General features: G+C 30.0%; 5 protein-coding genes across 5 annotated transcripts; 3 read left to right on the top strand and 2 right to left on the bottom strand.

Annotated features, from left to right (window-relative positions):
• Nucleotides 1–1,412: 1,412 nt before the first annotated feature.
• On the top strand, nt 1,413–3,392 carry DDL1 (putative carboxylic ester hydrolase; the record flags this gene model as incomplete). The annotated part of the gene is made up of 1 exon (XM_064860505.1): nt 1,413–3,392. One exon carries the CDS (start codon nt 1,413–1,415, stop codon nt 3,390–3,392), a length of 1,980 nt encoding a protein of 659 aa, XP_064717522.1.
• Nucleotides 3,393–3,565: 173 nt separating this feature from the next.
• Nucleotides 3,566–3,799, bottom strand: MCO10 (Mco10p; the record flags this gene model as incomplete). Its single annotated transcript, XM_064860504.1, has 1 exon — nt 3,566–3,799. One exon carries the CDS (start codon nt 3,797–3,799, stop codon nt 3,566–3,568), a length of 234 nt encoding a protein of 77 aa, XP_064717521.1.
• Nucleotides 3,800–4,226: 427 nt separating this feature from the next.
• Nucleotides 4,227–6,521, bottom strand: PWA37_003997 (uncharacterized protein; the record flags this gene model as incomplete). The annotated part of the gene is made up of 1 exon (XM_064860503.1): nt 4,227–6,521. The coding sequence occupies one exon, from the start codon at nt 6,519–6,521 to the stop codon at nt 4,227–4,229; it is 2,295 nt and encodes a 764-aa protein (XP_064717520.1).
• Nucleotides 6,522–8,068: 1,547 nt separating this feature from the next.
• On the top strand, nt 8,069–10,024 carry SNF1 (AMP-activated serine/threonine-protein kinase catalytic subunit SNF1; the record flags this gene model as incomplete). The annotated part of the gene is made up of 1 exon (XM_064860502.1): nt 8,069–10,024. One exon carries the CDS (start codon nt 8,069–8,071, stop codon nt 10,022–10,024), a length of 1,956 nt encoding a protein of 651 aa, XP_064717519.1.
• An 841-nt stretch (nt 10,025–10,865) lies between these two features.
• Nucleotides 10,866–12,377, top strand: HST3 (NAD-dependent histone deacetylase HST3; the record flags this gene model as incomplete). The annotated part of the gene is made up of 1 exon (XM_064860501.1): nt 10,866–12,377. One exon carries the CDS (start codon nt 10,866–10,868, stop codon nt 12,375–12,377), a length of 1,512 nt encoding a protein of 503 aa, XP_064717518.1.
• Nucleotides 12,378–14,597: the final 2,220 nt, after the last annotated feature.

The raw sequence follows: 14,597 nt of genomic DNA, 5'->3' as shown, positions 1-14,597 counted from the left end.
TGTCGATTGAAATACTAGTAAAAATTTCAGAAACAACCAAAGAAAAAGTCCACCTTTTATAGCTAATTTATATAAAATAATTGGTAGGCATATCCATCTTAAAATAAAAGTAAAAAGTAAATGAAAATTTTTGTGTTATTATTCTGTGTATTATGCATCGTATAAAACAAAATATTTAATAATTTCAATCTAACAATGAACATATGGATACCAATACCACATATTTACCTTTATGTCAAACCTTTGAACCGCAGCCAGCTTATTCTTTAAGGAAAGCAAAACAAAGAACAGGAGTTAAATTGGTGTCACTAATTGAACGAAACTAAATAAAGATTGTCATAGCAGTAGTCAACACAATACACACACCTCTATTTACTCTTTCATTCTCTTTTTCGAGTAGTTTCTGCTTTTTCCTCTCCAGGAAATAAAAACAAATTTTAAACAATTATAGAAGAAAAGAAAAAAACCTAAATAGGAAAAAAGGACTATTTCGGCATCTTCGTTCTAATTATAACAAACGTTTTTCGAAAAAAAAAACAAAAAATTAAATGCCTTTGTTTTTTCACCTAAACGAATATCTTCTTTATGCAGTCGTTTCAAATGATTTTATTCTTTAATATTTATGGATATGAGATATACTTTGTTTCCTGTATGTAATAATCGTTCAGATCACAACAAACAATCACTAATATTCAAAAAGAATCAAAATTTTACAGGATGATCTTTTCTTTTTTCTCCAGTTCTACTACTAGTTCATTTCGTTGCCTGCGTAAACATCCATTAGTAGACACGAGCCGTGGTTTGAAGAGAATGTTTGTATTTCCTCTGTCAATTATTCATACATGTCTGAACGATCTATAGATATTCACTTCTTATGCTTTCCTCATTACTGTGAGCCGTTTAAAACATAAAAAGAAAAAGATACCTTTAACATATAATTAATTACAGGTTGTACAAGAGATCTAATACACTCATATAACCACGAGTAATTACACCACCATAGCGACTGATTCTCAATAAATGTTAGTAATGTGATATCCACTGTTTACACTTTGTATTAATTTACTTAAAATAAGCATATCTCTTGGGTTCTTATGACCATTTTACTCTTTTCGATTAGTTCAGTTAGTTCAAGCAACCTTTCTTTTGATTCATATCTCAGATACTCTATACATTCTTCTTTTTTTTTTATTATTACTATAAACACTATACTATCATCCTACTCAAAAACAAGATCTTTCATTTTTCTTTTTTTAAAAAATGTACATCTCACAGATATAAGCTAATCTAACCGAATTAAACAGCTGCAACTTTTGTTTAAAATATATATTTTACCGGAATTTATTATCCTATAATGTTTCTTATTAATTGAACAGGTTTAAGTAGAATATTGAAATAATGAATAGTAGCCAATGTTGTCTACAGCTTTTAAAAATATTATTAGAAGGGTTCAAGTAAATATAATAAGATCATTATCTATTAATTGGTATTATGCAGTTGATGTTCCTGTTAACGAATCATTCCAATCAAAGCAATCAAAAGTTAACCAACCTAAAGAGTTCAAGCAATTTACCGAACATGATACAGATAAATTAAGACAAGCATATAGGAAATATGTATCATCTGCCAAAAAATCCAATCAGGTCGTAAAAGTTAGTGAGGATAACTTATTCTGTGTTGATTTTGATAAAATGGAATTGAAACCAATATATTGGGATGGTCCTTCATATGAAGTAAGAAGAGGTATTTGGTTTAATAACAGTGACATACCAATCCCTGAAACTTTGGCATCTGAGATAGATGAGCTATCCAATAGATTCAAGAAGGATGACCGTGATACTTGTGTTTATAAACTTAAAACAAACAAATATGAAGGAATACAATATATATTATTTATCAGTGATGTAGAAGCCTTTTTATTACCTGATTTAAATGGTGGCAGTATTCATATCAAATTTTTAAAATCTGGGATAGGACAATATTTACCAATCATTGGCACAAAAATAACTAAATATACGAACCTCCAAAAATTAGAAAACCCGGCAGATCATAATACAAATATCAGTCAATCCTCTGAAAGTAAATCTATACCCTCCACAAGTCAACAAGGAATTTCATCAAACACAACAAGTCCTTGGTTAGATTGGGGATTTTATAATCAATTACCAAATTTTTGGACTAGTGAATGGAACCAAATAAATCTTCTTAACACCAATGAATCAAATATCATTGAATCGGCATATGATGATCAAGACAAGTCATCAAAAAATTCACATTATAGAAAGATAAGACATCTAGTATTATGTGTCCATGGAATAGGTCAAACTCTGGGGAAAAAGTATGAACACGTCAATTTTTCACATACTGTTAATCTTTTACGAACGAATATGAAACAATTATATGATGCCTCCTCTGATTTAAAGAAATTAAATAAAATAAAAGGGAATTCAGATTGGGAGACAAACTGTGGTGTTCAAGTTTTACCAATTACATGGCGCCATTCAATTGGATTTGAGACGGAACCGTTACAAAAGATCAAAAGAAACTCAGACTTCCCTACATTATTTGACATCACAATAAATGGGATCTTACCATTAAGAAAACTTGTAGGTGATATTGCAATTGATGTGGTTTTATATGAAGAGCCTTACTACAGAGAGATTATATTAAAAGAAGTATGTAAACAGTTAAACAAAACCTACAAATTATTCAAAATAATGAATAAAGATTTTCCTGAGGAAATACATCTAATTGGACATTCTCTTGGAAGTGTAATTTTGTTTGATATATCAAAAGATCCGCAGAGGTATCCTCTAAATTTTGATGTCAAGAAATTTTTCTGTATAGGATCCCCTGTTGGTTTATTAAAACTAGTTCAAAGAACCAAAATTGCTCCCTTTGGTATTACATTTTCATCTGATGCCAACATCAACCAACCAAAATGTGAAGACTTGTACAATATATATCATAATTGTGACCCAGTTGCCTACAGAATGGAACCACTAATTCATCCAAGTTTAAGTAACATTAATCATTGTATTTTACCGCATTTTTCAGAGTTTGATGGAATAACTTCGAAATTTTTACAAGTTGGTGGAGAATTTTTGGATAAATTTCCATCAGCGGAGACCAAACCTATTGAAAAGGGAAATGAAAGGAATGGGATGGAAATTGAATTAAACAATAGAGATCAGATTCCAGATGATGCTAGGAAGTTATTATCTCAATTAAATCACTTAGAAAGAGTCGATTATGCGATGCCATCTGATATGTTGGAAGTCAATGCAATTGCAGCCATAAGATCTCATGTGTCATATTTCAAAGACCCAGATATTGCTGGATTTATTTTGAAAGAGATCCTCACTACAAAAAAGAGAAATATAAAGACTTGAATTAAAGAAATCATTCTTCTACAGAACGTGTAAAACAGAATTGTCCTGCTTTGTTGATGTACATTTTCATAATATCATATTCACCATTTGTGCACACTAATAAAATATTTGCACATACATACATACATACATATATATGTATTAATTTATTTAATATTCATATAATTATATTTTTATTTTTTGTCCTCCTTATGGTCATGTTCTTTTAAAAAATTATCAATAAGTTGTTCAATATCCATATAATCCTTATCATTTGCTGTTCCAGATGAGAGTTCATTTGAACCTATTTTTTTATTACTTTTTGATCTTATTCTTAGTATAGAAACACCTCCAATACAACCCAGTAGAGTGGAAATAACCAATATATGTGGTTGGATTGATCTACCGAAAAGTTTATAACCATTCATTCTTATCTCTTGAATACAAAACCGTAAAACCTAAATTATCAATTTTTTTCAACAACCAACATTATTACATACGATTTTAATATAAATGCTTGTTATTTACAGCATTACTAATCATATACTTAAATACATATATCTAATGATCTTACAATTTCTTACAAGGATATGAAAAATAGCGAAGAAGGAAGTGGGAAGGGAATAAAATTAAAATGTGAAAATCAGACCTGAATATTTAAAATTCATAAAATATTATTTTTCAACTTTCAAAAAAGGAAACATATATAATTTTTACAGCAAAAAGGTTCAAGATTTATTTGAAATATATTTTCTAGGCTTTATTATCACATTAAAAAATAGTAAAATTATTATAGAAATTAATGTATAATAAAAAACATAAAAAAAAATGCATAATCACACTGTGTACATGACTCTATTTAAATCCAAAAATTTTTGATATCAAATTTCTCTTCCAACTAGACGATGGATAGGATGAAGAAGATAAAGATGTCAATGTACTTTGTGATTTTCCGCTCGAGTCACTATTTCTTCTACTAGATGGTGTGCTAATACTCTTCTTCTTTGAATTAAAAAGAGAAGTTTTCTTCATATATAAACCATTATCTGATTTAATCGATCGGGAACTTTTACCTGAATCATTACTATAAACTTTTCTAAGTGTATTATTATTTTCATTTATAAAGACTCTTTCTGGGGGTGTCACACTTATTATTGGTTTGCCACTAATTGAAGAAGATCCCTCTGTCTTTAAATTACCCAATGCTTTCTTCCCATCTCGAACTTTGACATCTGATGCAAATATAATTTGTGATGCACCTCTTTTATTTACACATGACTCGTTATTATTAGAAACTTTCTTTCTATTATTTAATTTATTTGATTTGTATGCTGACACATCAGTCATTGGTCTTGGAGACAGATAACAAATAGGTTCACCGCCAGTTATAACTCTTTTCAATCTTGCAAAACCTTTCAAATCTACATCATCTGAAATTTCGTAGTCTTTGAGATTATTAATCATTAGGGATCCTCCAATTGAATTATTTACTACAGAGTCCAATTTTCGAATAAGATAGTCAGACCGAGTTAAACAATTTTTATTGGTATCCAACTTTGCAATTTCTTTATGCATATTTTTTCTATATCTTTTAGCTACTAAATACAACTGTGATGTTATGGGTAGTTCTTGAATATTTGACAAGAATTGTTTTTGATCTGCTTTTTTCCAATCGTTATTATCACATTCATAATCATAGTTATTATTATTATTATTGGCATCATTTTTATCAAACAATGGAGAGATACTATTTGATAGGTTAGTCACTTCACTATAACAATGATTAGCTGCAAAAGAATCAACAGAGCTCATACTCTCATTGCTAGTAACAATGGAGGATTGCGGAGATAAAGACAGATCAGTGGTATGCATACTTGATTCTTCCTTGATTGTTTGAAACGGTAAATTATTTATATTTAATCTTTGTTGTAAATTCAATTCAAATTGAAACAGTCTTTTGACAGGGACAATAATGGTTGGAATAGGGAAATTTACACATAAGTTGTCTTTCAAATAGTTAGACTTAATGTCAATCAATTTTGAGTTTCTTTCCCATTTCAAAGTCGGTACAATTATGATGTCTGGTGTATAGAGGTTGATTGAATCAATAAGAATTTTTTTAGTCTTACCTAAGACTATATCGATAGTGATTTTTATCCTAATAGTATCTTTACGATTAGATAATAGAAAATAGATATAAGTTAAAATATTGTAACAAGTTTCAAGGATACGGGTTTTCTCATAAACTAATGAATCACCCCAAAAGTTTCTGCTGGCATTATTATTATTATTATTATTATCATTAATACTATTAATATTACGGCTATTACTATTATTATTATAATTAGTTGTATAGAATGTTTTAAAATTTTTGATAGATGAGTCAATTTTGTGTAGCATCCTTGGAATATTAGTCAAAACTACTAGATGATCCAATTCATGTAGCCCGGAATCCAATAACCAATCCAATGGGACCCAAGTATGTTTCCTACCATTTAGATGGCAGATAATAGTTCTTGGCGAATTAATAGAAGGAATCCTGGAGTTAAGTATTGTCATTTTTTTCCTTTGACTTTTAGTTAAAGGGATATAGTCATCCTTCATGATAATGGGCTTGGGAGTGAAGGAGGGTATGACGATATCTGGATATTTGAAGATGCACGATTTCTTGTACGATAACCTATCCTCGATCCGCAACCTACGTGACCTCCAAGACTGTAGCCAGTCCAAATAATATTGGTTGATTACCATTGAATCGTTTGTTATAGTTGGCCTACTTGGATAATCCTTTCTGACCAGTTTCCCATCTGGGGTCAAGTAGAATAATTTATCTATGTTGTTGTAACTTTGGAAAATGAGTGGATTCAAATTACCGAACGTTTTCTTTAACGGTTTAAAATCTTTTTTTAGGGATAGCAAAGGTGCAGATACTGGTGTGGGTATGGATAGAGGATTTATTTGTACACCATCAAAATCAGCTTCGTATGAAGACGTACCAAGGATTAAAGGGACTGTATTAAATGACACTGTTGGTGTGATATCTTGATGGATATCACATTTATAAGGTGGTCCATTTTGATTATAATTAAAAACGATATTCTTATAAGAATTTCTCAACTTTTCATCATTATCCAGTTTTAGAACTTTCATAACAGGTAGTTTTTTAATAGAATTTGTAAGGGAAGATAAATCGTGATTGTTAGGGTATGCTGATGTATACAAACAAACAGAAAAAGAATGAAAAGGAAAAGAAAAAAGAGTTATGAGATTGATTGATAAATTAGATCAAGAAACCAAAATAAGGAACTTTCTCATCCCATTATAACCATCTACCTAAGTAAGACAATCTACTATGAATATATTCACATTTGTATATGCTATCTATTGATAACAACACACAAACACACACACGTGTATATATATGCATGTGCAGATATGCATGTGCAGATATATGCAAATGTATAAATATATATATATATACAGATATACATATAGATATACACATAGATATGTATACGTGTATAGATGTTAAAATATGGGTAAGTAAGTGGGTGAGTTTGTGTATGCTATATGCTATATGTGTGAATGTATATATTCATCCATCTTTTGATAGCCTGCCCATTGAAACAAAACACAAAGAACAAACAAACCTTATTATACTTTTATGCCACTTTTATTGTGATATATCTTATTGTTGATTCTATTGACAAAAGAAAAGCGGAGAAGGAGATATAAACAATAAAAAAAAGGGGAGGGGGAGGTTAACGTTTGTTAGTGCCAAAATTACAAACAAAGCCACACGCCCCTAAATAAATAATACGTGCGACACTGCCAGTCGAGTCGAGTGACAAACAACAATATGATAACGCCCTGAGGGTTTTGTGCCACTGTGTGCTGTGTGCTGTGCTCCCGTATTGGCGGCCACAACAGAGAGAGAAAACAAAAAAAAGTATCAATGGACGATAGAAAAGGATTTTTTTTTACTTTTTTTTTAAAAACACATTCTACAAATACAAGTAACACATTCATGTGTTGTGTGTTGTCCATCTCTAAGTTGCATTAGAGAATAACATTTTGGTTTCAGTATTAAATATAGTATAAATGGGACTTTTAACATTAGGTAATCCCACAAAGGTGGTAATAATACGAAGAAAAAGGAAAGTATAATCTTGTAATCGCACCAGTATTAAAGGTTCTTAATACCAGTAATAAATGTAGAGATAGAGACAGAGAGAGAGACAGAATTGATCCAAACAAAAAATATAATCAACAAAACACAAAACCGTATAACACGATATCATGTGCATTTTTTTGTCCTTTTACACGAACATAAGAATTTCCAGACAATCAGGAAAATCTGGGGAAATGAAAAAAACAAAACAAAACAAAACACACACCAGAAAATAAATAAAAAAAAGGAGTGAATACTTTTTCCTACAAAATAGCTTAAACCTTTTAGTTATATACCAGTCCTTTCCTCCATATCCTCCAATTGTTAGTACTCTCATAGTTCTTATTAACACTACCCAAAATTCGAAACAAAATAAAACAAAAAACAAAGATCCCTTCCTTTACATCACAAATAAGAAACTTAACCAACTAGCTAATTCGTCAATTACCTAATTATATATATATACAAATAAAACTAAAACTAAAAAAAAAAAGAAGAAGAAAAAAAAAACAAAAATTATAAATAAATGAGTACAGAACAACAACGTCATCATCACCATCATCACCATCACCATCACCACCATCGTCATAATCAGTATGGCACTGGAAATGATTCCTCAAACACTAATATGAGCACCAACAATATTCAAGATAACAATGGTATTCCACGTCCAAGACTGTCAGATGGATCAAGGATTGGGAACTACCAAATCGTGAAAACACTGGGGGAAGGTTCCTTTGGTAAAGTTAAATTGGCTTACCATATCACCACTGGCCAGAAAGTTGCATTGAAAATCATTAACAAAAAGGTTCTTGCTAAGAGTGATATGCAAGGTAGAATTGAAAGAGAAATATCCTATTTAAGGTTGCTAAGACACCCCCATATCATTAAATTATACGACGTTATCAAGTCTAAAGATGAAATCATCATTGTTTTCGAATTCGCACAGAACGAACTCTTTGACTACATCATCCAAAGAGACAAGATGTCAGAACAGGAAGCACGTAGATTCTTTCAACAAATTATTAGTGCTGTGGAATATTGTCATAGACATAAAATCGTTCATCGTGATTTAAAACCTGAAAATCTATTATTGGATGAACAACTCAATGTTAAGATTGCAGATTTTGGTTTGTCTAATATCATGACTGATGGAAACTTCTTAAAGACCTCCTGTGGTTCTCCAAACTATGCCGCTCCAGAGGTTATTAGTGGGAAACTTTATGCTGGTCCGGAAGTCGATGTCTGGTCCTGTGGTGTCATTCTTTATGTCATGCTATGTCGAAGACTGCCCTTTGATGATGAAAGTATTCCTGTCTTGTTCAAAAATATCAGCAATGGTGTCTATATCTTACCAAAATTCTTATCACCTGGTGCCGCTAATCTAATCAAGAGGATGTTGATTGTAAATCCATTAAATAGAATCAGCATCAACGAAATCTTTCAGGACGAGTGGTTCAAAGTCGATCTACCAGAGAGCTTGATCCCTGATTATTTGAAAAATAGTAAAAATTCTAACTCCAATTCCAATGATACCTCAAGTAATAACGATGATGACCAATCTGTAGAAGTCATTGACGATGATTTAGTCAATGCTTTAGCAAATACTATGGGTTATGATAGAGAAGAAATCTACGAGTCCTTGGAATCAAACGAAGATAATTCTAATTTGAATGAAATTAGAGATGCTTACATGCTAATGAAAGAAAATAAATCACTATTGCAGAATTTAAACACCAAAAATAACAACATTAATAATAGTAACAGTAGTAATGCAGATCCACTAGACACTTTCTTGGCACAAGCACCTCCATCATACCAAAAGAAAGTGGACAATTCTAGCAGTATCATCTCTCCAGATCAAAACATTGCCAATCAACCTTCAGGCTCAAGGAAAAGAATTGCAAGTTCTACTACAAAACACAGAACATATCATCAAATACCGTTCATGGATCAATCCAAAGAAGAAAATTCAACAATCTCAATCTTACCAACATCACTACCACAGATCCATAGAGCCAATATGTTAGCACAGGGATTTCCTGCTGCATCCAAAATCTCTCCATTAGTTAACAAGAAATCAAAAACAAGATGGCATTTTGGTATACGGTCACATTCCTATCCATTGGATGTCATGGGCGAGATTTACATCGCTTTAAAGAATCTAGGTGCCGAATGGGCTAAACCATCAGAAGAAGATCTTTGGACCATCAGGGTCAGATGGAAATATGACGTTGCCCAAAATAGAACAAATAATGAAAAGATTCCAGATTTGATGAAAATGGTGATCCAATTATTCCAAATTGAGACTAATAATTATTTGGTTGACTTTAAATTTGACGGTTGGGAGAGCAGTTATGGTGATGTAACAAGAAATTCTTCAATCACTGAAGATGAAATGAGTACTTTTTCAGCATACCCATTTTTACATCTAACCACCAGGTTAATTATGGAATTAGCAGTTAACAGTCAAAGTGCCTAATAATATACTTTTGTCCACCTTAACTTTCATGTTTACTATATGTTATTTTATTTTATACACACACACATATATATATATATAGTATTTCATTTCTGCTTATTTTTTTTCTTGACTGCATAATTACCATAATGAACAAGAAATTATTAATAGTCAAATCGTTTGTGTATTGGGTAAAACAAGTAAATATTTATTATATTCTGCCATTTCTGTCTAATATTACATGCATTATTGTGTTTCAATAGCCATCAAAAATTTTATTTTACTGTCAAAGTGGTTTTATTTCTTCCATTTGTTATAATTTTGGTACAGTTAGTTTCCTTTATAGGCCCCTGATTCCTAACATTACATCCCATGGTAAACAAATCTATATATGGGAGTATTTATCATCGATCATGATCCTTATTACCATTTTAAGTAAAATCATAACATTAAATTTTTTTTTTCTGAATAAAGCAATGTCAATTGTAAAATAAAGTTACAATTTAAGGCAGAATAAGAGAAAGAAAAAAAGATGTATATATAAAAACAAAACTAAAAAGACAATTTTAAAAGAAAAACAAAGACAAACATGTAAGGTTTGTAGAAGTTCATAAAAAAGAATAACAACGTCATATCAATTTGAACAAGAACTGTCGTCTACATTTATTATATGCCTGTCTGAATATAAATTAGTAGAAGCAGAGCTGAATTAAATAAATATATATATATATATTTATTTATTTATCAAGGAAAAGTAATAACTGATTATAATAATAACTGATCCTACTAGATAAATTATTCCAAGCGTCCCCAAGCATTTACATATACATTATTATTATAAACCACACTCATAATAGATATAATGTCAAAGAAAATTGAACTGAAAGGCTCAGTATCTAAATTGTTGTTGAATTCTGAACAAAGGTCTATATCCTTTGACGAAACGGAACTAACAATTAATAAAAAACGTCAATTAAATATAGATGATACAAAGGTCACCAGGTCACAATCTCTGAATGGTATACCTAAATTAAGAAAGAAAATAAATCTTCAAACCGAAAAATTAGTCCATATTACAGAATTGGATAGAAATAATCAATGCCTCAATGATATGAACAAAATTATTACAAAAGCTAAGAGAATTATTGTCTTAACAGGTGCAGGCATTTCATGTAATGCTGGAATCCCTGATTTTAGATCTGCTGATGGATTATATAATTTAGTAAGAGAGGAATACCCAGATCTTAATATTACTTCTGGGAAGGAGATGTTTGACATTTCGCTATTTAGAGACGAACTGAAGATCTCGGTATGGGCTACATTCATGGAGAAACTTTATAGCAGCATACGATCAGCTAAACCAACAACAACCCATAGATTTATAGCTCATTTGAAAAATAGACAGAAATTACTACGTTGCTACACACAGAATATTGACGGGTTGGAAGAATCCTTGGGTTTAGAGACATCTTGTAAACAAGAGCATTTACATTTAGATTTAGACAAAGTTATGAAACTTTCTCAGCTAAATAATAATAACAATACTGACAATAACATGAAAAATTTTTCTTCTGGTAATTCTTTTAGCTCTACATGGAAATCATATGACGTGATCCAGTTACATGGTGATTTGAATTCACTATCATGTACAAAGTGTTTTCATGTTTTTGAATGGAGTAGATCATGGGCTAGAACTTTTAAAAGAGGGGAGTTACCAGGTTGTCCTAGGTGTGAATCTGTCCAATTAAGAAGAACACAACAAGGGAAAAGACTTATTGCAAATACTGGAATTCTAAGACCTAATATAGTTTTGTATGGAGAAAATCACCCTGCTGGCGAGTTGATTGGTAAAGGTATAAATTTTGATATGTCTAAAGGGAAGCCAGATTTATTTATTATTATGGGTACAAGTTTGAAAGTAGATGGTGTAAAAAAAATGGTTAAACAGATTAGCAGCAATGTTCATGAAAGAGGTGGACTGGTTTTATTGATTAATAAAACAAAAATAGGTGATTCTAACTGGCACGGTATCATTGATTATCAGATACAAGATGATTGTGATAATTGGGTTGAGTATTTGGAAAATTCTATTCCTGATTTTTTCAAAAGTCAGAGACAAATAGATAGAGAAAAAGCTCTTAAGAGGGAAGCTAGCGAGTTAAAGAAAAGGAAAGTTTCCATGTTGAAAAAGGCAAAAGAAGCTAAAACAATAAATACACCACCTACGACACCAGTCAGAGATATTATCAAGATATCAGAAGAGAACAATATAAATGAGAATGAAATTCTTAATTTAAAGATTGCAAAGAGACAGTTAATGCCGACAGACGACACAATCGATAATAATAATGCCAAGAAAGTTATAAACGTATGATAATATTTCAAGGTTTTTACTTTATCCCAGTTTGGATAGATTCCATATTGATACGCACAACATATGAACAGCACTAGTATAGGAGTTATATATGCAGTCAATTGATTAGCATATACTCATTACCAATTGTAGCATAGGAGTTAAATAATAGGACTGAACTTTTGTGATAAATTAATTATTACTTAAAACTCAGCTCAATAATAGAGTGTAAATACCACTGATAATGCCCCAAGATAAATTATTTGAAAAAGTAAAAGAGCTGCATACAACATGAAGAGTTTAAATTACATGGCATTTATAGGACTTAGGATATCTTCTCGGTTAATCATAAACAAGAAATACTCATTTATTTGTTATTCTTACTGCTCTCAGTATTAATACACTATTTTTTACTCATTTAATTAAGCAAACTCACTGATACTCATTTACTTAAATAAGGTTTTATAATATAAGTTATGCGCCATTTATAACATATTCCATGCCGCTTACTATATTTGTAGAACAGAAATACAATAATTTTTTTCCAAATCTGTTTAAAGTTTGACCCTTATATATATAATTTAATAAACCTGATTTTCAGAAATAGATCAATGTTATCATGTAAGCAGTTATGCGAGTGAAAAAAATTAAATAATAAACAAAGTGCCAAGAAATTGCAAATAATATTTTTTCACAAGAAAGACATACAAAGAAGGAGGGCTATGCATTATTATAATATAGACAACCATTTGAAAACATCATGTGAATATAAGTCATGAATTTATTAATATCTTTTATTAGTAACTGTAGAGCACAGACATGATTAGTCATATCGTATTATTAAGTTTCTCGACGTAAGATCAATAAGGTTTATCTGCTTGTTTGTGTCATATATTGTCAAAAATATTAAATTGATTTAAAAAGATATATTTATCTTATTGATGAAATAGAAGTATTCTATCATTGGAAAGAAGGTGATTTACAAAATTTTAGCATTTTTGAAAGACAAAAAATTTCCTTGACGTTTTTCCATAATGTTTATGTCTAAAATTTTCTAATTTTTAAATCTGGCTTTTCAAAGATTAGAAACGTGAGATTTGTCTGAAAAAAAAAAGTGAACAAAAAAAAGGGTACCTGTATGAAACCAACACAAAAAAAAAAACTCGGGCTGGAAACAGCTATTTTGGGGTTTCCCAATAACTATAGTTATTTAGGGCTAGAATTTAAAGAAGCTATTTGAATACCTTTCAGTTTACTTCTATTTCATTTGTATAACTCAAATAATTACCCAAATTTTAGTGCTTTTATCGATCTATACGGAATTCTTTTAAAAAATCTGCTTATATCTAAGAATTTTATACCATTTCCTTTACTTTCAATTGATATTAGACATTTAGCAAGTGGGTGAATGAATAAAACCTTCTTAATATAATGATTATATATATTTATGTCTTATCACAAAAGAAGAGTTGCTAATCAATTTACCTAAACATTGCCTATTTTTAGATATTTACGTACTTTTTTTACAATTGTGCATAGTTAGGGTTCAATCAAAAAATCATGGAAATGTTAATTTTCAAGTAGGGTTAGTATTAATTTTTTTAGAGACTTTTTTCAGGGATACTCTTTTTTTTTTTTTTATTATTACGACTCATTAAATAATATTGAGAATTTCACTTCAAAAATATTACTGTAATAGGAAAATCATAAGGTTTTATGACCCAGCCACACCTTGTAAAAGATATATAATTAATTTTAATTACATAATTTGTCCATAATTTTCCTGCATGATTATTAAAACATGATACAATAGTAGATTTCTACTTAAAATATGATAAATATTTTAATTTTCAACAAAACTAAGGATGAATATTTTTATATTACGCAATTAGATTTAAAAAATAAAACTTACTACTGGAGAAATGAATTCATTTAAAATTATTACTTTCTTGCTGAAAATATTGAATTTGTACACATTACTAATTAAGATAATAGGTAGGGACAAATCAACCTACATTATTATTTATAACAATAGTAAAGCTGAAAAAATAATTTCTTTTCTACATTTTCTCCCCAAACATTTTTTGTAATTATATTTTATATTTATTTATAATTATTTTAATCATTTATGCAATGCATATTAAGAAATTTTAATAATTAGTAAACACACTAATAACATTATCATTTGGCTCTGGCTACCGATTTCAGCAACATCTCTGACAGGATTTTTTTATGAATTTT

Source organism: Arxiozyma heterogenica, assembly GCF_036370985.1.
Source record: "Arxiozyma heterogenica strain weizmannii chromosome Unknown scaffold_5, whole genome shotgun sequence".
Classification (NCBI taxonomy): Eukaryota; Fungi; Ascomycota; class Saccharomycetes; order Saccharomycetales; family Saccharomycetaceae; genus Arxiozyma; species Arxiozyma heterogenica.
The sequence above is the reverse complement of the archived record's forward strand: the minus strand, read 5'-3'. Positions and strand labels throughout refer to the sequence as shown.